Source organism: Bactrocera tryoni, chromosome 3, assembly GCF_016617805.1.
Source record: "Bactrocera tryoni isolate S06 chromosome 3, CSIRO_BtryS06_freeze2, whole genome shotgun sequence".
NCBI classification, from domain to species: domain Eukaryota; kingdom Metazoa; phylum Arthropoda; class Insecta; order Diptera; family Tephritidae; genus Bactrocera; species Bactrocera tryoni.
The window spans coordinates 62,210,140-62,236,688 of NC_052501.1; the positions used below are offsets into that span (position 1 = coordinate 62,210,140).

General features: G+C 33.1%; 1 protein-coding gene across 3 annotated transcripts in view; it reads left to right on the forward strand.

The window, feature by feature from the left end:
- Positions 1 to 26,549, forward strand: part of LOC120770016 (homeobox protein 5) — a 95,616-nt gene that overhangs the window by 27,740 nt on the left and 41,327 nt on the right. For 2 of the 3 annotated variants that reach the window (XM_040097111.1, XM_040097112.1), the window contains one exon: positions 12,132 to 12,631. In XM_040097111.1, coding sequence (XP_039953045.1) covers positions 12,217 to 12,631 — 415 coding nt within the window. In that variant the 5' untranslated portion in view covers positions 12,132 to 12,216. Of the gene's footprint in view, positions 1 to 5,983; positions 6,335 to 10,996; positions 11,005 to 12,131; positions 12,632 to 26,549 lie in introns of those variants that run through there. The other variant, XM_040097110.1, reaches the window with a different exon arrangement.

The following is a 26,549-nucleotide window of genomic DNA, read 5'->3' on the forward strand; positions in this document are numbered from 1 at the left end:
CTGATTTAGTCCCGAATTTGCCCCTTCTGATTACTATATGTATTTGTTCCGGTCGATGCTGAACGCCCTCACTGAAATATGTTTCACATCAGAACAATGTGTCAAAAATCGGCTTGATTCATTCTCAGTCACCAAGCCGGAGCAGATCTTTTTGTCAAAAAGATGGGAAAATTTTTCCAAAATGAGAAGGGCAATATTTTTAACATATAAATCTATTATGAATGTTTATGTCAAATAAACATTCACACTTTGAAGAAAAAACCTCACGAGTTTAATTATGGAGCCAATAGAATTTACACGTTCAAATTTTGAGGAAAAAAATTCGCACAAATGCACATAAATGGCGACCCAATAAAATTTATTTACAGCCTCTTGAAATATACATAGGATGAGCTATAATTTAATAATATTAGAACAGATCAAAAAAATATGTATGAGTTATAGGAGCTATGATTCATCTAAACAGAAAATAACATTATATAAAAATTAATAAGCCTTTAGAAGAAGAATTTTATAGATGTGGTTAAATTGGTGAGGATTTCTAGATTTCTATTTCACCATTTTTTTAATGTTGAAATTAATTAATAGGTTCGGTTCTTTTTATAAATAAATACATTCAGAGCGAATACAAAATGATTTTTTTTACGCTTATTTATTGGGTGCGTAACAGTTAAATAAATTGTTGAAATTACACGTAAAAAAAAGGTCCTTTATGATGTCGACGATTGCGCCCGCAATTTTGATCTAAAACAAACGTTTCAAAAAGACTATTAATCTGTAGAAAAGTCGCTATCGCGCTATGACAGCTTTTTTATTTTTTTCTGAAATTTGAAAAAATGGCGGCTGTTGAACAAAAAGTATCGAATTTGGCCATTTTTTCCGACAGTTTTTCGTGGAAAAAATAGGAAGATTAAAAAAAAAACAAAAAAGCTCCCATAGTGCGATAGCGAATGACGTTAAGAATGTTCTCTCTAAATTGGAACTAGCCCAGCGGGATATGGTAGACATTGGTAAGCGAGCAAGGTAAACGATGCAGCACGATTGTATCGCTTACTCCGACCGATGAAAATTAACACGGCGATGTCCTACGAAAAGTAACAGATCACCTCTTTCGCTTACCATAGGGACGATGAATTCTTCGATGCCACAGTTAACGAAGAATTCTTCTATGCCACACTTAACGGAGAATTCTTCGATGCCATAGTTAACGAAGAATTCTTTGATGCCACAGTTAACGTACAAAAACTCACCTTATAGGCCACTCACACTTTTTGTTTAAAAGAAAAACCCTCTAGATTCAATAAAATCGTTATAAAGGTTTTATTTTTTGCGAAATGCACTTAAAAATTGTTATAACAAAATGTGTTTAACTGAACTGAATTATTACAAATTGAAATAGTTTAAAAACGTTAAATACATATTATATATACATAGTACATATATATAAAATGATCAAAGGTTGAAAACAGCAGGTTTTAAAAAACGTTAAATATATACAGGCGGGTAACTAGCGGAAAGAACCGGGATGCTGCGAAAGCGGAGATGTTGGTCGAACGACGTCGTAACGAAGAAAGCTGCGCGAGATCCTTTCTCGTTCCTTTTTGTTCGAATTGGTATGCTGCTTTTAATTTTGTGGCTGAGTCTCTTTTCGTTTTTTATCCAAGCAACGAGACTTGAAGAAACGGCCTTTGTCTTTTCGAGAACACTCTTTTATTTTTTATTCTAAGTTTAAACACAAAAAAATAAACAAAATTTTTAATTAAAATAGTAGCTCACCTGATCACGACCAACTTCTTGCTTGATGATTTGACGAAATAATGAAAAAATTTACTTATAAATTTTATTCCATCAATTTGTATTTGTCGTTTTTCATGTACTTACTTGACTTGTAAATATGAACACAGCAGAATTTAGCCGTATAGCTTACTTTTATGCATTACCTGGTATCGAAGAATTCTACATAGAATTTTCTTCGAAGTATTCTTCAAAGAAAAATGTAAGCGGTGAACCATTATCCCGCTGGGAGATATCTACAAAACTCTTCCTTGAAAGTGAAAACCTTTTTTAGAACACCATTCTGATGAAACGCCGCAGCGGCCGTAATAATTTGAATTTCGATTTGAAAATTTGAGAGAATGTTTATTACAGTGTATACAATCTGATAATGCAAAAATCGGTTTTTCGAAAATTTCACACTAAGACGATCGTGTAACTGACTTGGTGATGTGCACTTTAAATATCTGCAATATTACTTTTATTGGTTCTTCCTGATTCTCTTCAACAATGCCATTAGGCAAGAACATATTTTTTATAGTAAACATCTTTGCTACTCACGAAGATCATGCATACAGTCTCATAGCAGTTACTACAAATAATGTCCGTTTAAAACCACAGCACAACAGATCGATTTTTGATATTGTGATTTGCGGATAATCCTCCTTCTAATCGATATTAATAACCTCATATTGATATGAATCACCAAACACAAAGTAAATATCTGTATCAATGATAAAGCACATTAACCTAAAAATTGTACAAAAAGCATATTTACCAGCACTTAAATCGCACAAATTTGGTCAACACCCACGAGAAGCATTTGAACTGAGTGAAATACAAATGTCAGCGCTGACGGTCAATGGATTCTCAGCGTTCAACTGCCGAATTAAAATGTTTTTGAAGCCCACATCGAGTATAAATATTTATGTTATTGTTGTTGCGCAAAATTCCAAACCAGAAAAGTATCGTTTTTTATTTTACGCCAACTTATCGATTTCGTACGATTGCAAACCTTTCACAGCGCCAATTAAATTGTCGATTTTTGGTGTTGTATTTCGAACTGTCAATTAAGAGCAGTTCACTAAATTACAAATTTAATTATTTCTTTGTTCCCAATGTAATTATTGTTACTTTTGTTTGCGGCGTATTTATCTTTTTCTGTGTTATTTTACTTTTGTTTCTGAACTTTTTAATGACTCTGTTGCGCAGTTTCCATTCTCTTTCTACTTCTCATTCTACACCCAAACTTGCGGTAAAACTGTCATTCAATCATCCTTTATTTTTGGAGTTGGCCTATGTTATTTACGAGCTACTTGACCCAGCGTTAGCTGTTGTGCGTTTAGTGGGCTCGTATTTTATATCTTTTTCGTTTTATTTTCTTTTTTTAGTTGTTTAAGTTTTAAGTCTAGTCTGGTCTTGACCAGTAATAAGCCGCAGACACAAGGTGGTCTTACCAAAGTTAGTGGTGTTTTTAGACACTCTTTGTTATTGTTTTATTTCTAATGTTTAGCTCACTTTAGCTAGCTTTGGTCATCGATTACAGTTAGACAGCAAATTCGGTAAAGGTGTACTAAATTCCAGTGTGATTATGAAAGACTACGTTTGCAAGATTGGATCATTTACAAAAATAGTATGACACTTCATATATTTGAAGTGATTGGTGCCAAATGTTTGCAGTAACAAATTACTTTGGAAAGAAAGATGTTCTATCTGCCCGAAGAAGGCAAAGCAGCCTCTGATTTGAGTTGGCCGCCTTACGTAGTATGAGAAATTGTTTGCATGATTTTAGCTGTCCTGGCAATGAAACTTCAAGTCTGCTTTGTAGAAGATATGTCTTCTAATTTTAGAAAGGGTCTGTAGGTAAGTAGTAAAAGTGCTGTCCCCATGGGCTCAATTGTCGCTGAATGCATAATTTTGATGCACTGTCGTAGGACCTTATAATCTTGCTATCCCGGGTCAACGCTGAGCTCAAAACATTTGGTGCTTTTCGCGGACAACCATTCAAATTTTGGTGTCTCGTCAAAGTATTACTACTACCTTGATTTCAGACATCTCAGTGAACTGTCGTATTCATCGGTTACCTTGGTTATTTAAGTTGAGAAGTAATTTTCACTTTGTGTACTTCGGAATACGGGGTGCAAAGAAAATTGTTGAACCCGAAGCGTTGAGTTCTAAAGAGATGATGAAGATCGGGATGAATTATGAATAGGACTAGGGAAACGTGATTTACACCAACAACAACGGCAGCCTCGAAATCCAACTCAGAATATCTCCTACCAACAGGTGCTACTTCGGACTGAGTAAGCAATCGAGAAGTAAAGTCATTTCTCGACGAACAAAAACAAAACTCTATAACTCTCTCATTATTCCCGTTCTGCTATATGATGCAGAGGCATGGACGATTACAACATCTGTTGAGTCGACGTTACGAGTTTTCGAGCGAAAGATTCTGCGGAAGATTTATGGTTCTTTGCGCGTTGGCCACGGCGAATATCGCATACGGTGGAACGATGAGCTTTATGAGATATACGACGACGTTGGCATGGTTCACCGAATTAAAAGACAGCGGCTACGCTAGCTAGGTCATGTCGTCCGAATGGACGAAAACTCTCCAGCTCTGAAAGTATTCGACGCAGTACCCGCCAGGAGGAAGAGGACGACCTCCTCTTCGTTGGAAAGACCAGATGACAAAGGACCTGGCTTCGCTTGGAATCTCCAATTGGCGCGCATTGCAAAAAGACGAAACGACTGGCGCGCTGTTGTTAACTCGGCTATAACCGCATAAGTTGCAAAGAAGATGATGCTACGGTTCAAGCAGGCTAAAGAATATTTTACCGCACTTTTTAATTCTATAAAGCTTCCCTCTTAGTAAAGAGAAAACCCACGCTTATTGTATTCTTCGACGGATGGACTTTTGTTCTTCCCACAAACGTCTCTAGCACTGCAAAACCTTTTAGAATTGGTTACGTCTAATCTTTCGACGAAATAAACCAAATGTATCCGTATATATAATATATTCGTACCTTTACTTTTCTTTCAACGCAGTTAATTTAAGATTATAAATAATGTTTATAGGTATTTTAATGTTTGTAAAAGGATTTGAGGTTTTTGATTAGTCCGATGCAGCACTTTTCCCACCATAGCCAGCCTTATTACGTCAACAAAGCACGATTATTATTTGTTTTGACAGCTATCCCGAAATCTATATACCGTTATTTTATTTATCTGAAAAACTTCATATGGTTTCCGCTATATACATACATATGTATGTATATTGAAGTGGCTTCTGTGTGATGAACTTTCGGCGCAATCCACCAGCTGATGAACTAACTCAGTTGTCGTCTGAGACATGACAGCTAAATCCAAGTATATTAGATTTTCACCTAACCTACACCAACAAAGCCTATTTATTATTTCCCACAATATTTTCTGCTGACGTTTGGAGTTACACAGAGTTCACTGCCTTCCTAATTTTTCACAACATCTCTCAAGCAAACATATTCCGATAAAAAGCTTCTTCTGGCGTTCACTTCAGAGCGTTGGTTTCATTGCCCTTTCGTTACACTTCGCAATTGAGCTTTGTGCAAAATGAAAGCGAAACCGATGGTTTGCAATAAACTATTTCCATTCAACTTTGATGCGCTTGAATGCCAAACAAAAGCAAACGAAACATTTTGATTGCCACCCACACAAAGCAAAACGTCGAAAAAACAACAACAATAGCAGCAAAGAAAATTTCGAAGTAACTGATGCCGCACAATAAAGATTCGACGAGACAATGACGTTACACCCGAGCATGTTCGCCGGCGACAATAGATCGCGGCGGGCCACACAAGACTACACATACATACAAACGGTATTACGGATTTGATATTTGTAGGTGTGTGTGCATGTGTGGGTGACTTTTTGCAGCCACTGCATATGCGCGCTGATCTTCAGTGATCTTTGCAATAGAGTCGTGTTTCAGCTGGAGGCAATTTGTGCACACACACATACAAACATACATTTATTTTCATTTAACCGACACGAGTGAGAATTTCGAATTATATTGTATTGAATGACTGCTAACAAAGGCGCAAATAAAAGCATCGCGCTACAAAAAAGCTTACAAAAATTTCTTAAGCGCACATTTTTTACATTTGCGGGTGTACTTCAAGCTTGAGTCTGTGTCGAAATTCGTTTCGGGCGCTTCATTTTCAGTCTGAATTCTACAATACGTTGTGACGGTAGAAACACTAACGACGCCGACGACGTCGACGAATTTCAACGAAAATTTATTGTATTTACGCGAATTGTTTTGGCAATATCGACAAGTGAATAAAACTTGAATAACGAGAAAACGGTAAAAAAAAATACAAAAGAAAAATAAATAAATGTAAAAAAGATAAGCAAAGTGAAAACGATTTGGAAAATGTGTAAACCTATTTAATGAAGTTTATTTAAGCGATTTAAATAAATTATTATAATATCTTTTACAAACAAGTTTAGTAAAGGCAGCGAATTCGTGTAGAATCACAAAGAACTTAGCTCGGGACGGCAGTCACAGATAAATATGGAAGTATGTAAAGTAGAAAACAAACGAAATGTTATAAATTATAATAAATTATTACTATCTACAAACATATATTCTTACAAGTAGTTTAGCACAGTAAACAACTTGGCAGTTTATGCTTTTATTTAAGAAAATAGGATGGCTCAAAGCTTTCTACTAATCAACACAAAAAAAGAGAAATCGATATGAAAGGAATTTTTATTTCAAAAAACACACATAATTTTGTTTCCCAATTATTTATATTGTTTCTCCCTTCCAATATGCTTTAATCGCAAGTGTTCCATCTGATTTTAACCCTTCTTTGTCTTATCTGCTTTGACGTTTGGTATTGTTACGTACGCCCCGACCTACTCTATAGTGTTGGGTATGAAAATGTTCAGTTTCGGGTCAGGCACTGATCCTCCAAAGGCGCTCTCTATCGCTGCAATGGGTTTTTCCTTTGTCCTTAGAGAATGAAGGTTTCCAATATCTATAGTGTCCTTAGGTTTAAGCTCTACTACCGATGCGGTCTCCTTTAACTCTTTACTGTTTAGAAAAAAATCGAGCTTGCCATCTGACCCTTTTCTAACTCCATTAAGATTGCGCCTGCTCCAGTTTTCCGTATTCTCCTTATTTTGACTTTTGCTTCGTCGGGTTTTAAGTTCCTTTTGATATCTCCGAGAGTATCTACGTAGCTGTTCCCTTCTGTTGGCTGTATAATGTTAGCTTCCGATTGTCTTTTTGGCCTGCCTTTGGCATTCATCTTTTCTATTGGGTTTCCTGAATTATCAGTTTTCGAGGTGCTTTTTTGATGATCATCTGACTTGCTTGGCTCCACAGCAGAACGTGTTTCCGCAGGACTGGTGGTGCGTCATTTAGATGTACTGGCCTCATGCGTTGCGGACGGTTAGTTGTTGGTTACAACTGGCCCTGTCTCGTGGACTGTGGATGTGTCTAAGGATTGTAAGGTTTGGTTCTAGAAATCGCATAACCGTTTTACTTCTGCGAAAAACATTCCTGTATTCATCGCTTTCATTCTCTTCTTGATGTGATTTTCTTCATTGTTGGAATTTTTGTATTTTATGTATGCATTTTATCGATTGGGGCTCCGTTTCAAGCCGCTATCGCCACACGCCCGTGGTTTGGGTAGACAACAAACAGGTTCAAAGAAGGTTCACACAAATATTCGGAGGAGATTGTGTATAGAGCCAGCCAGGCGTTAATCAGGTGTTCTTATAACTAAACTTTTAAGGAAAATTTAATGGAGACGTGCTTAAAACTGACTTGAAGACCTGCCAGGGTTTTAACGAGATGGAGGCAATTTTAATATGGGCCTGTCATCCATTTCAATAAACCTTGCTTTCAATAAAACTTGCTTCATAAAGTGACAGAACACCACTCTCACCACCTCAGAATCAAAATACTTAGTATCAATTACTGCAGTATACTTTAATCAGGATCCTAGGTAGTTTCTTCTATGCACTTGTAAAAATGCGTGGATTTATAGCCATTTCAGTGTAGCGTCCCTCGTCGCTCTGTTGGCTCTCTCTCTGATGGGTAGGTATTTTCTCATATGTATGGTACCCTTAGGGTTTTTGGATGCTTAATCCGAAGAGTCATCTATTCACATCATCGCCGGAGAACCAAAAGATCTTTTAGTTCGTTTAAGCCGAACCCTCCTCTCCTGTCGCTCTCGGTCAGGCCGCTTATTAGGTATTAACATCGAACTTATCTCTTGGTGGTCTGAGCTCAGCCTTTCCTGAACATAGCCTTTATGACTGAAGTCTTATTTATAACAAGTGAATACTGAAAGCCTTGATCACAAACATTTTTAAGTAGTAATAACAAAATCATAGATAATGGGGCAACAATTCAATAATATCAGAATTAAAATTAAAAAGTAGATCAAGAGAAAAAACTCGTTTTAAAATTCGTATAACTTAGGGAGCTTATACAACCAGATAAGATATGCATTGTGGAATAAAAGTCAACACTATATAAACGCAATGATAATATCTAACGAACACAAACCCGAAACCTTAAACTCGAGTTTGTGACGCAAGGACTTTACATAAAAAAATCTCGAAATTTCCTTAGTGAAAAATGTTAAAATAATTGGAATAAATTATTTTTAAAACAATAGATAGCAAAGGCTTGTTTATTTTGTAGCTTATGAAGACAATCTTTCCTCGCTACTTCGTCTAATTTCTATGCAATCATACTTATGTATTTATTATTTATAATATTTGCATTTTTCGCTGCGAACTTTGACGTTTGCCGTTTTCTTCATTGTTTCATTACTGTTGTTGTTGTTAGCTGAGGCGATTGTTCGCAATTACGAAACAAAAAATATGATAGCATTGAATACTATATCATGAAATGATTTATGATTACTCAGAAAAAATATTAATGATGCAAATAAAATACAGAAAATTACGTAACGTTGTATGATGAGGTTTGTGGAGGGCTTTTGTTTTATATTTGTTGATTATTTGATCAAAAAAGTAATGCAAAATTTCAAAAGATGATCGTACGCAGGTTGCCTTTTATATTTCGGGATTAGAGAACAAAAACAAATAAGAATCATCGAAAATAGATTTATTGTTTTTAAAATATTCTCCAATAAGATCTACATATCGTCACCTGAAATGCAAAATAACGTATCATCAAAAAATTCGAAATTGAGTGTCTTATTGATTATGCTTCACTACTTCAAATTACATATATAATATTAGATATGTTCAACATTTTTAGGTTCTGCACTCAGATAAAAAACAGTTTTAACCAATATTAAAATTCTTTTTCACTCATGTTCCATTTTATTTCGTGTTTCATTCATGCTATTGTAAATTTCCCAAAATGTTGTTACGTTATTTTGCATTTCAGGTGACGATATATACTTTTAGTACATGCGTTTGAACATTTTCGAAGTATTTTTGACACTCTGATTGAGGTATCTCCAACACATGTGTTCTGATCGCATCAACCGCCTCTTCAGGTGACGAAAAACATTGACCTCTTAGTTTTCTTTTCGTACGGGAATAAAAAGAAGTCATTCCGTTCTCAGTCTAGACTTTATGAAGGATTACTCATCATGTTTTATGAGCTCAAAAATGCAGTGGATTCAGACGATGTATGGCACATACATTAATTGCCGTGTTGAAAAGTGATCCGTCTTCGGTTGTTGGTTTTCGTGATTTGTTGAAAGAGAACTGGCACAAAAATGGTTGTGTAACAATCAGAATTTACTGTTCTGCGTTGTTCTACTCAGTAGGATGGTTGCGACAAGCCCAGTTTTCCACAAAAACAAACCAACATCTTTTTTTGGATTCGACTCATTTTGAAACACCCATACTGTCGACTGATTCTTACCTTTGAGCTCATGCTATAAATCCAGTATTCATCAACTGCCATCAATAAACACTGGTCTTTAAAGGGTTTCATGGGTTTTCTCGAGTAAAAACAGCTCCTTCTGAAAAAATTTTTTCTCATATAAAAAATTAAATATTTTATTAAAATTTTTTATTATTACAAACATACACCATTTACAAAGAATTTCTGAAATTTATGGAAAAAAAATATTCTCAACTCGACCTTTGTGACGCCATTTGAGCTGACCCCTCAAAAAAAAAAGATACGGCCGCGTTGGCAGTATAACTTCTTACAGGATCATCTAAAGCGAAAAAATACGTATTTTAGCTAAAACCTTAACATAGAACTTGAACGAAGGAAAAAACCGAAAATTGGATTTTTGCCAGAGATTTTTACAAAAAAAATTAAAATTTCAGTGAAAATTTCGCAACATTTTTTTTAAATAGTAGTAATCGACAAAAAAATCCTTCGTCCAAGTCCTTAAGAATTGTATTTCAAAGAACTGTGTAAAATATTATGACGATCGGTTGAGTAGTTCTCGACTTCAAAAACACACGCACTTAGCCTAGCTAGTCTCGAGCTCACAAGTTCTCATGGCTGTATCTCCGAAACTATTACTCGGATCAACTTGAAAATTTAGGACAATATTCTAAAAGTGTTGTAAAATTTACTACGACAATGAAAAAATCAATTTTTTGAAACCTGTAAACCCATGTAACCTCTTAATTGAGCTTCATCGCCAAAAACTGAATTATTAATTCATCGAAGCACTGTTGCTGAGATCACCTATCTAGAAAATTGTAAAAAATTATTGCGCGAAAATATTCGTGTTAAACACCACTTTTTTGCCACTCGTACGTCAAAGCGTTCTGAATACGTCTAACATCAAAAATGTCAAACTTTACGATAACGTTGTGAATTGATCGAAGATTGCAACAGTGGAGTAGCCAAATCTTGAAATATAAAGGCAACGACGTATTCATTGAAAAAACGTTTAAAAGACTTTTTTATTTATCTAGAGAATGTTTAAAAGTATATGGAATTTTATTACAGACGAAAATTGGATTATTACTCGTCCTGCTCCGTTAGGCAAACTACTTTTCACGTTTTTAGTGGAATTAGCAAAACTGGAGGGTTTATTTAAGTAAAAAATATTTATCGTTTATAGAAAAAAATTACAAAAAAATTAATTGATTTCAATTGAATGAAACATTATTTAAACCAAAACGATATTTCTTATGCTCCAATTACATTATTGTTGTTAATTAAAATATTACAAAGGCGCTCAACCAAATTTTCTTTTCCTTTTAATTGCAGCTCCAAATGTAAAATTGGCGCAATTCTTGATTTGCATATGTTTCTTGTATTTATATGGACTAAAGAATGCTTGTACTGTGCATAAAGTAAGCAACACTCGACGATAAACACGCGAGTACGCCTGCGCGCTAAAGCAACGCGAAGCAATGCAAGCAAAAGCTATAAAAAATTAAATTAAGAAAAATATGAAATTTGCATATGAATTTGCAAAGAATGTATGAAACTTGTACGAGCATGTATAAAACCGTTGTAAAGCCTTCCTGCACATAACATGCAAACCTAAAATTTTGTGAAATACAGTGTTTTGAAAATAAAGTACATGCAATGCTTTACTAACGGCATAAGCAACTTTGTACTTGCCTCAGACATAGAAACATTTCTTTGTCTAAAACTGGAAAATTTTTGGAATTTTTTCTTTGTATTACATTTATATTTATTTTTTTTCATTTGTGCCTAAGGAATCACTCACCGTGCACAGTGATTATCGCGTGTTGAAATGCCTGAAAATAAAAAAAATAAAATTCGTTTAAAAAAGCGCAAGAATTGGGAAGCATATACGAGTAATAATTAAATATTTCGAAAGCCGGTGAAAATCCTTGTGCAAGTAAAAGTAGCAGTTAGACGCGCCAAAGAAAGCAATTAAAAATCAGCAATCTAGCAATTAGACACAGGCAATGATGGAATTTTGCAGAAATTAAGTCAACAGTGAAGTCAAAACACGAATGCGACTAATTACAATTGCCTAATGCAGAAAATATTTTAGCGAATGGTACAAGATGTTGCAAGCAGCTCGCGAGATCGCGTGTACTTTACCAGCTAGCGCCAATTTTTAATGTTTCCCGTCCGCCACAATCTTGCATTGTCTGTTGCTGATGAACACGTGATTGAATGATTTCAGCGAACTGATTGCAATGTGGAATTAACGAGTGATTGCACACGAAATTTATTTTTTTTCTGGCAAATTTGCATTAGTGCGCGTGTTGATCGCTTGCTTACTAAAAAGAAATAAAATTTATATAATAAAAATTTAATAGATAAAATAAAATGTCAATGGCCAGATATATACATATGTATGTAAGCAAGTGAAACTTAAATTAAAAGTAAAAAAATTCAATTTACCGTGTTATTTTTTCAGTGTAAAAAACGAGAAGTAAACGTGAAGTTTTAAATATATAAATATAAATAAAATTAATTATTAATAATAGAAAAGTAGTGTTAAAATGGAAACGGCTAATGCACCCATGCTTACCGCTACTGCTGCGGCGGCTGCAACGCCCACGAAGCCATTAAAAACCATAGCAGCAGCCACAGCAGCCGCCGCCGTCGCAGCAGCAGAAGCAGAAGCAGCAACAACTAAACAACCATTAAGTGATTTAGCCGCCTCAGTGGCAATACACACCACATCCACACAAACACCGTGCGCAACACCAACAGCAATTCTATCGCCCACAATACCAATTGCCATGGCGACTGCAACAGCTGCCACTGCTTCTCCAACACCATCGCCATCGTCGGCATTCACAGCATACGCCACCACACAGGCGCTGTTGCAGTTGCCATTGGAGCTGCAGCAGACGCTGGCGAGCGCTGCCGCTGTGGCCGGTTACCTACCATCCACGTATCTCATGGATTTATGTGAGTACCCATTGCATATTTAATAGAAATAAGACTTAAAGACACTGTGATAGAGCCTTAACTTGTTTCATATTTCTTGCACATATTTAATTTGAACGCTTAGTGACAGTTGCATTAGTGACGCTAATATGAATAGATGGCAATGCCGTATCGATAAAACGATGACGAGGAATTTGTGCATGATTCGTTAAAATACTGCTAAAATATGCTAAATATGTTTAATCCTGAAAAATTAGTTTAGCAATTTTTGCTGAACTTTTAAGGGAAAAGATTAAAGAAAATGAATTAAATAAAACAAAAATTAAAAACTTAAAATTAAAAAAAAAAATTACCTTAAATATAAATTTAAATCTTAAAAAAAATTGAAAACATAAAATTTTAATTTAATATAACTTTTAATCTTAAAAATCATTTTAAATAAGGAAAATACATTTGAATTTAAAAAACAATATTTTATATAGAAAAAAATTAGTTAAGAATTTTAATTTATTTTAAACATTTCAATATTAAAAACTATTTAAATTTGAAACAAAATTACATGCCTAAAATAATATTAATTTAAAAATAAGTTTCATTATACATAAATATTTTTAATGCAAAATAAAAGTATTTTTTAAAAATCTTTTAAAATAAACAATATAAGTTTTTATTTAAAAAACAAATTTTGACAAAGCACATAGTTAGATTAAAAATAAGTAGTAATTAAAATAAAAATATTTTTACTTTTAAAATTTATTTTTTTTAATAAAAGTACTTCTACTTAAACTAAGTTTCAATTTACAACTGAATTTTCAATATAAAAATAAATATTATTTTTTTAATATTTTAGGTAAAAAGTACAATTTTTTTATAAAAAAAAAGTTTTAATATAGCAAACAATTAACTTTTATTTTTACAATTTATTTATTTTTTTTTAATAATACTTTTTCTTCGAAAATAATTTTTTTCTAAATAAACATGAATTTTAACTTTAAAAACTAATTTTATTTACAAAAATTTTTTTGAAAGAAAAGTTTCTTCTTTAAAGTTGATTTTAGTTCAAAAATATTTAATTTATAAAATTTGAAATAAATCTAAAATATGTTTTTTAAATTTGAGTTAAGTCCAGCAATTATGGATAATTAAAAACAAAATTTTATTAAATAAGTTATTAATATAAATATTTCACTCATAAATAAGCTTCAAGTCAAAAACTAAATAATTTAAACAAAATTTTAATAAATATAAGAATACATATTCGTACTTATTAAAAGTTACATTTAAAAAACTGCATTATAATTATTTTAAAATTAAAGCAATTACTTTTTATTTAAAAAATATATTTTAATTTTAAATATCCATATACATACATTCTAATTTTATAAAATATTCAAATTTTCTTTAGCAAACATGCTGAATTTTAAAGAAAGTTAAAAATATAATTTCATTAAATAAATATTAATTTTTATAATGATTTTTAATTTCGATTATAAAATATTTAAATTTTATTTTAAAAAATTGTTTGAAATAAGTAAATAGATATAAAAATATTGTTCATTTATAAAAAAAATAATTTAAACTGAATTCCAATAAAAGAATAATAATGTTTACTAAACAAATTGTTTTTAAAGGAGCTTTATTAAAAAAGTCATTTAATTATTTCAAAATTAAGAGGTCAGTAGGGTAATCTGGCCTGTTTTTTTGACATTTTTTTTTTCATAGAAATTTTTATTCTACAATGGAGGCATGTCTGGAGTGTATAAACAAATTTTCTCGGAATTTTTTGATGACATCTGTCGGAGAAATGGCTGGATGAATGAGATGTGTTTTTTCACTGGTGGACACAGACACGATTTCTCATGTTTGGATCATCTGAAACACAGAAACCCAATTTATTCTTAAAAAGTACGTAAATGGTTGTCGTCCCTACTAGAATCATGAAAAAATGTTGATAAATAAAAAAGTAATTAACGTTTTTTTTTAAATTTTTCCCCATGTGTTTTTACATAAATTTTGTCATAACATTGTCAGTAAATTTAAAAAAAAATGATGAATCTAGTAGGAACGATAGCCAGGCGTTTTGTAAATATAAAAAAAAACAAAATTAAGCAGATGGGTTGAGTAGTTCGGCCGGAATCATGTCCGCCAGTTTAAAAAAGTGTGTTTTGAGAAAAACGCGTTTAAAGTTTGAGGTGAGGCACTCCGAGCGCTGCGAACGTCGAGCGGTATTATTATTTTTGGGCCTTTTTCGAAACCTTCCAATGGTAAAGTGGGTTTCTACATTAATTCTAAGGGTATAAGGGAACAGAAAATGCAAAAAAAAAAAATTTTAAAAAAGATTACCCTACTGACCCCTTAAAGCAAATTCAACGCAATTTATTTAAATTAATATGAACTTTAAAAGTAATTTTCAATCCATAAACAAAGTTTAGTTTAAAAATAAATTTTAAAATCCATGTTATTTTCAGTTTAAAAAAATAAAGTTGGACTTAAAAATTATTATAATTAACAAACATTTTAATATAACAGAAAAAATTAGTTTTGAAAATAAATTTACCGAAAAAAATAAATCGTAACTCAAAAATAAATTTTAAACTGAGTATCACTCAAATTCAATTAAAAAATATATATTTTTTACCGAAAACTACAAACAAAATTTATATAAACAAACATTTTTTAATAATATTAAATGTTGAATAATAATTACTATTTTTAAAAATGAAGTTAGATTTCTCACATTATTTGTGTTAATCACTTCGAATAGCTTGAAGGCACATAAGCGTTCACTTTCTTTAATTTGTCTACTTCCGCCCCTTTTACATTGGAAGTAAACAAACAAACTAAAAGCAAACAACAAACACAGCTTCAAAAAACAACAAACATTTCCTCACATCAACGCTTTATTTATTAATTAACTAATTTCCGTAAAGCAGGCAACGAGAGTAATGTAAATTCTGCCCTTCCACTGGGAGTGTATGTATGTATGTATGCATTTTCATATGTGTGCGTAAGACCGAAATCAACGCTAATATTCCAAATTACTTTTACAAATTAAGAACATAAATAAAATTTCTTTCCTTTGTTGCTTTTCATGGCTATTCAGTGAATGACATCAGCCAGCAACTTGAAGTTTGGCAGTCAAAAGTCAACGCAGAAAACAGCAATCAATTTGCAAATTTGTAAATTCGCAATATGAATTTACGTATAAGAAGCGTGACGAACGCAAAAACATGTGAGAAACAAATAGAAAAAAAATAATAATTAAAGTGTGTTGCAAAATGCTTATATAGAAACATACATATGTATAATATAAGCTTTTATTGGTCAACGCGCGTGAGCAACATTAATTATTAGACAAGTTCAACTAATTTCATTAATGAGTATGATTAATAAATATTAAATTGTGAATGGTCGATCGATTGCTTTCAATTTTCGACAACACAATACCCGCTTTACCTTATCTCAACTAATAAAAAGTGTGTAAAAATGTAATTCAGACGCATATTGATTTAAGTTTTTTGGAATTCTAGATTGAACAGAGTTTTACTATTACCAAAAAATAGTAAGATTTTGTTCTTAATTTTAAATTCTTAATTTGTTCCTCAAAATCAATGTCGCTCCTCTCAACATTTTTGCCAATCCTCGAGAAAGTTGTTAATGTCAATTTCCGGAATAGCCTTCAATTCACGTTTAATGTCTTCAGTTGACTCAAAACGGTTTCCCGGAGTGATCGTTTGAGTTGGCTGAATAGACAGAAGTCAGGCAAATGCGGAGTTGCGCCACGTTATTAGTTGAAAATTGGGCGAAAAACTTACGAAGAATCAATGCAGTATGCGACGGAACATCATCGTGGTACAAAAGCCAAGAGTTTTTGACCCCTAATTCCAGACTCTTTTTACGAATAGCTTCACTCAAACGCCCCCAAAACACTGAAAAAACTGTTAACATAACCTTGATTTTTGAGCTGCTTTGACGTGGTTTTTTCAACTTCGGCTCACCTCATGACATCCTGGAATTAGGAAAGCATTGTTTCACAAACGTTAACGCGACGCTGTTTTTCGAAAAAAAGTGTTTTCGGAATTAATCGTGCTTTCACGATTTTTTAGACTCAAATGATCTTTCAAAATAGTGTTCACTGATCCTTTCTATATTCCAATGATGCCAGTGAGATCCCAAAGTCTTATTCATCAGTTCTCAAGCACCAATTCCTTTATTTTATTGACGGCTTGAGCATAAGTTAATGTTGATGGGCGTAGTGGACCGTCTTTTAATAATTGGTCCTAATCAAAAACACTTGCTCGCGACAAACAATTGTCAGCAAAGGTCTTTTTCAACATTCTGAACGTTTCGGCACCAGAATTATGATTCCACACACAAAACTTAATTGAACTTATTGGTTGAATAGTTTCACTCATCGTAAAAATCAGAGATAAAGAGATGCCCAATAATTTGACCTTGTTAACGGTTTTAATGGGCAGGTGAAATGTGACACACTTAAAGCGATTTACAGGCTAAGCTGTCACCGTTAATACTTTTTCCACATGAAATAGCATACAAATGTAAATTTTGGATTCATACAGTTACAATTACGAACTTCAGTCACGTTCGGAGCCAAGTGATTATACCAATTTGGCAAAAAGAAATAAGCGGCTAAAAAAGAGGGCGGCAAAATGAGGAATTGAATTTTAGACATGATTTGGCAATGAATTACGTATGCAAAAAAACTATATGCTTAATGACTGTGGCATAATAATTTTATTTGACTTATTTTTCGGGTGTGCTTTCACTTTTTTATGCGCAAGCAATTTATGGTAAATGAGATGGGAAAATGAAAGGGCATACTTAGCATTATTTTTATCATTTTCTATGTTCATTTGGCAAAGTTTCACGATCAGCTAAAGTAGAAAAGACGAACGGCTTAGAAAAGAAGACTGCAAATGGTTTGTTAATGTGACTTTTCAGTTGAGATTGTTAGTGGGTTACAAAAAAGTCGATAACAAATGAATGTGTCGAATTTTATTTAATTTTTGAAAAAGGGAAACTTAAAAATAAACTAGAAAATGTAAAAGCTGATAATAAGAAAGTTAGTCTTTGTTGATTATTAACTAACAGTTCAGATAGTTAAATGAGTTACATATGTACATAAAGAATCGGCAACGGATAAGTGTAACTTATACGACAAATTTGAATCTCTACATCTGCAGGTATACGATTGAGTCCAAACTGGAAATCGAGTGGGAGGTGGTTTCTTTTCGGCAAAATTAGATACCAAAATCACCTTCCATCCACTGCAGCGTCTTCCACGTGGAGATCACAGGAATTAAAGAAAGCCTTATTATTGTGAAAAAGAGTGTGCCCACAACAAGGAATATATTTCCATATATATATATTCAGATATCCGGCGGCTTTGAAATCACCACGGTCTCTCAGGGTTTCATCGAAGTTAAAGAAAGAATTCCTTGATCTCTTAGAGGTTGTGACAGCCTGTTTCACGATAAAACTGCTGGAACCTCTTGTAAGACATTGTGATATCCTTGGGAACTGTGAAACAGATGAACTCGCCAGAACAGGCATTATACTACAATTAGACTTCGGAAACGAGGAAATTTATATGCCGCTGGCTACTTGCTGATATTTAATCGACAAATATGTTATATATATACATATATATTGGCCGCACATCCCCACTATTAAAATTTGATATAAAAACTCTAGTAGGATTACTAGAAGGTCGTTGTTTAATATGGAGCCATGACAGTAGACAAGGAACGCCATATAACAACTATTGTAGAAAGGGAGTAGTCTTTAAAACATCTTCTTTTCGAATGTAAGGCTATTGATGAGAAAAGAATCGCAACTATTGGATGAGGGTTTCTTGACGTCTCGGAGGTTGCACCGATACAACTTTTCATACTGATGAACTTCGTTAAAAGTCTCGATGGGTATGACAATAAGCCACCTGAAGGCATAGGTCTTATCTACCTACCTGCAATACAAACATACCGATTAAACGAAAATTCTTGTATAAATGCTTTGTTATTCGTGAAAACTTTTCGATTCAGCAACCGAGTTTAACGGTTTTTCTTATTCTAAAATAATTTTTAATAAACTGATATTTTAAAGTATTATAAATGATCTTTTTTACTGAGAGCCTATCAATGCCTGCAAATTCTTTTTCTCACACACAATAAACCCATAAATTATGGCTTACAACTCGTTCACATGTAACTAATTAGACTTTTCTTTAATTATTTCTTTCGAGATGACCTCCTTTTAGAATCAAGTATTTTATCTTCATTTAATAATATTTTCTCCTGCCATTCGCCATACAAATGGCGAGCGATTTAAAGAGTTGCCAATTGCAACTAATTGCTTTGACATTGAAAGCGTTCAGGCAGCAAACACATGGAATTTTTTCAAATACAGATTGCCAATTGCAGTGAATAAGAAAAAAGTAAACTCTGACGAATTTCAAAATCAACTGCACAAGTAATTAATGGCAATTTAATTGTGAAAAGCCAAGACAATTAAGCGCAACTTTCAAAATGTAATTATTGCGCGAGACTTAATTTAGCATGCAGCGAGTAAATGAGCACATTAAGAACGTAGATATGTATATATGTCATGTACTAAGAAGAAGCACAAAGTCTGCTTAGTATATTAAAAAATATATACATATATATGCTAGCACTCACCATGTAAACGGAAATAGCAGAAATACTTGTGGCATTAGAAATTCTTAGTGCAGACAAATGTCAAAATACCACTTGACAGCAAACGAATTGACAGCGCCGTTGCAATGACAACCGACAATTTTTTTTGTTTTGGGTACAAGCAGGTGCCACTTGTTTTTTTTTTAGTTCGTTAGTGGCGTAGACAAGTGCTTACAAACGTACCACTTTCAAAGCGCTTGTATTGTGAAGATTTACACCGTCTCAATCACTCATTGCATTACAATTACTTCTTATAACTCGTTGCTTGAGCGCAATCACTCCGGCCGGAAGCGCACATTTTACTGATGTCATAAAATATTCTAAGGAAATATTGAAAAATATGAATATTAATTTTTAGGTGGCCAAGTTGCGGTTCATCAATTAATTTTCCTCTCTTTTTTATAATCTTAAATACCTTTAATGGTTTGCTAACGCATTAGACGTGCACAAGTTCCATAATTGTTTTATATTCAGTACAGCAATTCATATAATTGCCGTTATTAAGAATTTTTTAGTTTTATAAGCGAAACACTGTAGTCAAATTACGGAAGTGAAAACAGGAATGATAATTTTCTTCTAAGCTCCTTAAATTTTTTTTATATAATAGACCGCTTAACTGGCTTCTAAAATTCCTTTTCTCTGTAAAATAATAAATAACGAATATTAAAAATAAATACGTTTTGGTAAGCGATGGTTAATTGCACAAAAAATTATCAATAAAAATCTGGCATCTTCAATAAATGAGAGTAAATAAACATTTGTATGTGCAACAGAAGTAAAATATCTAACCTATTCGCAGACTATATTGAGCAAAGTTTTGATATTTTTCTCCTGTAGCAAACCAAAAATAGACTAAAAATATTTATTACTTGAGAAGTGGTAGCACTAATTATTTTACAAGATTTCTTCTTAATTGTACAAAAATTTTATCTCTATAAGGGTTGTTATATTCTTTTGATCTCTATTTGGTTATTTTGACTACTAAGAGAACTTTCCACTCAATGATTCACTCACTCAACTGTCAAGATCAGATATTATTTGATAGCGGCTGTAAACTTGAATTTTAGAAGCTGCTTGCTTTTCCATGAGAGTCCTATTTTTGTTGTGCGACATATTCATTCAAAACTTGATATTTAAGGTCTGAAGAAATCTGGAGATTTTCCTATAAAATACATGTCAATGTCTGATTTGATGAAAACACAAGTAATTAAAAGATTACTTTTGACCTTAAGGCCGTTTTCTCAATGTTTGGTGAGCAGCCATCTGTTAGTTAAGTTCTAGTTAACTTAACCAAAACTATTTTTCACGGTAAATAAACTTAATGCTTTAGGCAAATTTTCCGCCCCTTCTAGCATTTTTTTCCTTAACAACCTTTTCAGTTATAAATACGAAAATTAGCCAAAATGGCTCCCTTACATTCTTGCGCCCGTTAACGTTAAATTCGGTTGCTCCGAAGCTATAGGACCCTTCCCAAATACACAATATTCCTTTAAAGAACTTTGATCGGTCAGTTTGTATGGCAGCTATACGCTTTAGTGTCTCGATCTGACTAATTTCATCGGAGATTGCATCATTGCATTAGACAACAATCCTTATCAAATTTCTTCAGCATATCACGTCAAATCCAAAAGCTTTCCATACAAGCATTTTATTCTGATCATTCAGTTTGTATGCCAGTTATATGCTATAGTAGTCCGATAACGCTTCTTGGTAAAAAAAGGACGAGTGCACTATTTTAGATCGATATCTCTAAAACTGTGAGCGTGGTTCTCATATATCAAGATGGACAGACGGACGAACAGATAGACGGAGATGGCTAAATCGACTCAACTCTTCACGCTGATCATAAATATATGTAGCTTATAACTATAAGGTTTCTAACGTTACAAACATCATGATAATTTCGATATCCTTGTTAATCTGTATCTGTCTTTTAACAAAAGTACACAGCAGAGCACTGCAGGATTTTAGAAAAACTCGTATGTTTTATAAATAATCATTGCTAGTTAAATATGAATGAGTTTTAACTTAAAATCCATCGATTGAATGAGAACTTTACTGCGAATATGTAAACATGAACAGATTCTAGTTACTTTCAAAGGTCTATACAGTATTAAGTTGGAACATATTGGTACCAAATTTCTTTAAAGACGTTTGGCTTAAAGCACCCTATCGAAAAAATTTCATTCCCTTCAAAATTCTAAGATCACTTCTAATTACGTTACAATCAACTTATAGATACTTTTAATAGATATATATTGTGGATCTTTAAAGAACCTTAGAGAGTGGTGAATCGAACAAACGAATGATATAACTCTCATAGACTGGCATAATAAAATGGGGATACAATAGCAAGCCTTTAAACTATCTCAATAAGCAGTACAGTGTTCGATGAATCGAACACCAACTTTCATCAAATCGTCACGCTCTTGTATTGACTTCAGTTGACCCAAACTCAAACACAGCGCACAGAGAAATGAAAAATAAAATAGTTCTATACTATATAAAATAAAGTAACTACTAAAATAAAATAATTCTATACTACAAACATAACCCAAAATTTCTATATTCTCACACCAGGGATTATTTACATATTTGACAACCGGCTACAACAAAACTCACACAAATGCTTCAGTTTTCGAACTAAATGGTGTCAAATATGGTAAAACAAAATAAAATTTATTAGAAGAGTGCAACGAAATTCCTTGACATTGAAATTAAACTTTTTATGAAACACAAAGATATAATGCAAATACATATGTACATATATGTAAGTATAATGTAAACATTGGTTAAAACATAAATTCCACAGCTAAAATAAAAAAATAACTACAGCTTAAGTAAATATTTCGCATTGAATGCAAATTAAAAATCAACAGATTTTTGCAAATATTTTCAAACTTGTTTGCCATTTGCCTGTCGCACCCAATATTGCGTTCAAATGTCAACAGAAGGCACTCAAGACTGCCAACTCAATTATATACCGATATAAGTTTGGGGTCATAAATGATCAATAAGACGATCAGCAGCGATCGATTGCTCAAATAGAAAAAAGTTACCAAGAGTATTGTGCTAACTCGCTGTTTAAGCGCACGAAACACGAGCGACGAACGTTAGAAAATATTTGCATTCAAGCGTGGTAAGTCGCATGCCAAAATATCTATTTACATACATATACTTCCATAAGTATATTCATATGTATGTATGTAAATGCTTGTGCATGTGCGCAAATTGTATAGCTAAACAAGTCAACTCGTTAGTATGCAAACGAAATATTTGTGTATTTATGATTTTATTTTATTGTGCTACTTCTCTTCTTCTCCCTTTTGTTTATTGCAACTATGGAAAAAACTAATCATATAATAAAATATTATTAAAAGATATGATAATCATAAATTATCAAGTGATTTATTGCTGGCAAATGTTAGTTTGACCTTGGAGTTAAAGAGTAGAAAATGTTTGTAGCGAGTTTCCACAAAGAGTGTGTTAAAAATATATTTTTATAAATTTATAACTTAATAACAAAAATACTTATTTTTATGTAATTTATGTCATATTGACCTTCCTTTTTTCGCACTCTTGCATTCTAGACACCTTACTCACCATAATTTACAATTACTAAGTGATTTCATTGACTCTATGGGAAAATTTATTGTACAAAAATGTACTTTGTACCGCAATTAGGGCTTACTTATTATAATACTATAATTACTTTCAATGAATTTAATTCTAAGTCATTGTACAAAACTATACAATTTACATACATATATATGCACATTAGAGCGGGTTGATTTACAGACAAAAACAAAACACGGATAAACGCGTATACGGGAAATATTCTACGGATGATGCTGAACGACTTTGGCTAAAAGATTATGGGTCTAAAACCTGATTCGTGCCATAGTTTTTTAAGACGAATTTTTTAATGAATAAAAAATTTGTTCGTTAATTTTTGTGATATCCGAAAGAAATTTAGCTGGGATGTAGCTGTATTTTGATATTATATGGATTATTTGTCAGAATTAGTCAGATCGGATAACTATATCACATAGCTTCCATACAATCGATTGTTCAGATATTTTTAAACTTCTCCTTAAAAATCGCTGGCTCAAAACCGGTGGATGTAAATAGTATCAAAGGCAAAGTTGTTTATAATGATGCCTAGAACATTTCCCGGCTATTCGATTTAATGAAAAAAAATAAACCCGCTCTAATGTACGTATATATATGGTAATACTATGTTATGAAGATAATATAAAAATGATAATTATAAAGGATATCCGTTCCTATAATACTCTAACCAGAAATTCTCGTATAGATAATACTATTCTTACAATTTGGACATAGGTTCTTATATAATATTCATAAATTTTAGATATACTGCACGATGTTTTATGTAAGATTCTTGCCACTTAGTTTACAATGATGTAAAAAAGAGATACAGAAAAGTATGTAAAGGATTATATGTAAGGCAAATATATTTTTCTCAAAATTACTAAACCCTTAGAATAATTTTTATTGGACTAAAAAGTGATTATATTATAGTAGTTATTGATAAAATAGTGTTAGTTCAGAGATAAAATAATAACAGAGAGAAAAAGAAACATTGTGAGAAAGAAAGAATAGAAGAGGAAAATAGTTAGAGACATAGCATTTTGAAGTCGCAGGGTTGCAATAAGACAATCATCTAATTTAGTTATCAAAGCAAGCTTGTATTTGGTCAAAAATATGGGTTAAACTAACAAGTGCCTCAAAAATCATTCGTAAATCTTGTGCAAAGTTTAAATAAAACCCAAAAGCAACACATTATATAACACTGAGTCAGAGTTTCATTCTAAAACAGCACGTTCTAACATATAGTCCACCCTATCCGAGATTGTCTCTAGTAGTGATAGGGTTGGTGAAGAAATACACAATCGGGAACTCTTCATTAGCTCTAGCCTTCCTGACCACTACAGCGTCTTCCAAGCGTAGGTGGTTGCAATAAAGGTAGCAATAAATTTAATGCTCTGATGACTATCCACTCCGAGAATAAGGCAGGCATGTTAGCCTTGAGTTCGCCAACTGTGCGCTCAAGACTGGTGGAGGATTGTTTAGACTTCTTACCTCTAGCATCAATTTATTTTATCATTTGACCAGTTTGGATGCCTGGTCACAGCGGTATTGCATGAAAATGTAAGGCTTGCTAGAACAGTTACTTTAGTATCAATAACTGCGGAATGGGAACCGTTGGCATCTTGTGGTTCACTACAGGACTATTGGGCTTCGAACCAACTCATCAAGCGTTAGTCAACCAGCAGCTACGCAGTCGCAAAGCCCTTCTCAGCGTAAGTCGTAGGAGGTCTAGGGTGATCTTCGCTCTCAACAAGGTCGCTGATGTATCAACCATCTAACCTAACCTTTATACATTATACATTATTTTATTCTTCTTTTAATTTTAGGAACTAAAACAAATAGTAGAAATAACTTTTTCTCTTTTATATTCATTTCTTTTAAGGTTAAAAGTGGTTTAATTAACAGCCCTAAGTTCCTAAACTTGGTTGTAAGAACTTTCTTTCCTTTGAAATTCAAACGAAGTTCAATTCTGATAATCAGTGGTCGTCTGCTTAATTTACATACTTTAAAGCGTTCTGTAAAGTACTATGTGAAGATACTTATATTGAGGCTACAAGCAATTCATCCACTCAGTTGAGATTACGACAGCATTAAACTAACCTGTTTCCATTTTATCATTTATTTCACCCCCGGTATTTTTTTTATACTCTCGCAACAATGTTGCTAAGGAGAGTATTATAGCTTTGTTCACATAACGGTTGTTTGTAAGTCCTAAAACTAAAAGAGTCAGATATAGGGTTATATATACCAAAGTGATCAGGGTGACGAGTATAGTCACTTGAGTAAAAATTGAGATATCATGATGAAACTTGGTACACGTATTTCTTGGCTCCATAAGAAGGTTAAGTTCGAAGATGGCGGAAACCGAAAACCTATAAAGTGTCATAACTAAGCCATAACTAAAGATATTAAAGTGAAATTTGGCACAGAGGATCGCATTAGGGAGGGGCATATTTGGACGCTTTTTTTTTGAAAAGTGGGCGTGGCCCCGCCCCCTACTAAGTTTTTTGTACATATCTCGGAAACTACTATAGCTATGTCAACCAAACTCTACAGAGCCGTTTTTCTCGGGCATTTCCATATACAGTTCAAAAATGGAAGAAATCGGATAATAGCCACGCCCACCTCCCATACAAAGGTTATGTTGAAAATCACTAAAAGTGCGTTAACCGACTAACAAAAAACGTCAGAAACACTAAATTTTACGGAAGAAGTGGCAGAAGGAAGCTGCCCTCAGGCTTTTTTTAAAAATTTAAAATGGGCGTGGCCTCGCCCACTTATGGACCAAAAACCATATCTCGGGAACTACTACACCGATTTCAATGAAATTCGGTATATAATATTTTCTTAACACCCTGATAACATGTACGAAATATGGGTGAAATCGGTTCACAACCACGCCTTCTTCCAATATAACGCTATTTTGAATTCCATCTGATGCCTTTTCTGAATAATAAGAGTATAAACATTAGGAACCAATGATGATAGCGGAATAAAACTTTACAAAAATACGGTATTTGAAAAATATGTAAATGACGTATAATGAAATCTCGATTATCACTTTATCATGCGAGAGTATAAAATGTTCGGTGACACCCGAACTTAGCCCTTCCTTACTTGTTTTTGTTAACCTATCCTGACCTTACCTAAAAAATGCAATTTTCCTTTCTTACGTGGGTAGAATATTATTTAGGTTTATCTCTCGCACACGTCTTCTTAAACAAACATGTGCATAAGTACATATATGCATATATACTACGAGTACATATGCATGTATATACGTTCAAGTATGTAAATGGGGCAAATATTCAGTTTCAAAGTCAAGGTTAGCTGACTGTCGAACAGGTTTTCATGCGTTTCCACTGCATGAATGAAAAAGCGAAAACGGAGTAAAGAGAAAAAGCGCGTGAAATGAAGTATTTAATAGTGCAAAGGCATATCATTACTATATATGTATACATAAACATATTTCGGCATAAGTGTATAAAAATTAATCATTAATCCCCTTCAAAAATACAAGCGTTTTCTTTCTTACTGAAGTACACTTATATAATAGTGTTCAAGTGCCATTGGAACTCAAAGAATGAAGCTGTTGAAGGCTTGAAAGCGCA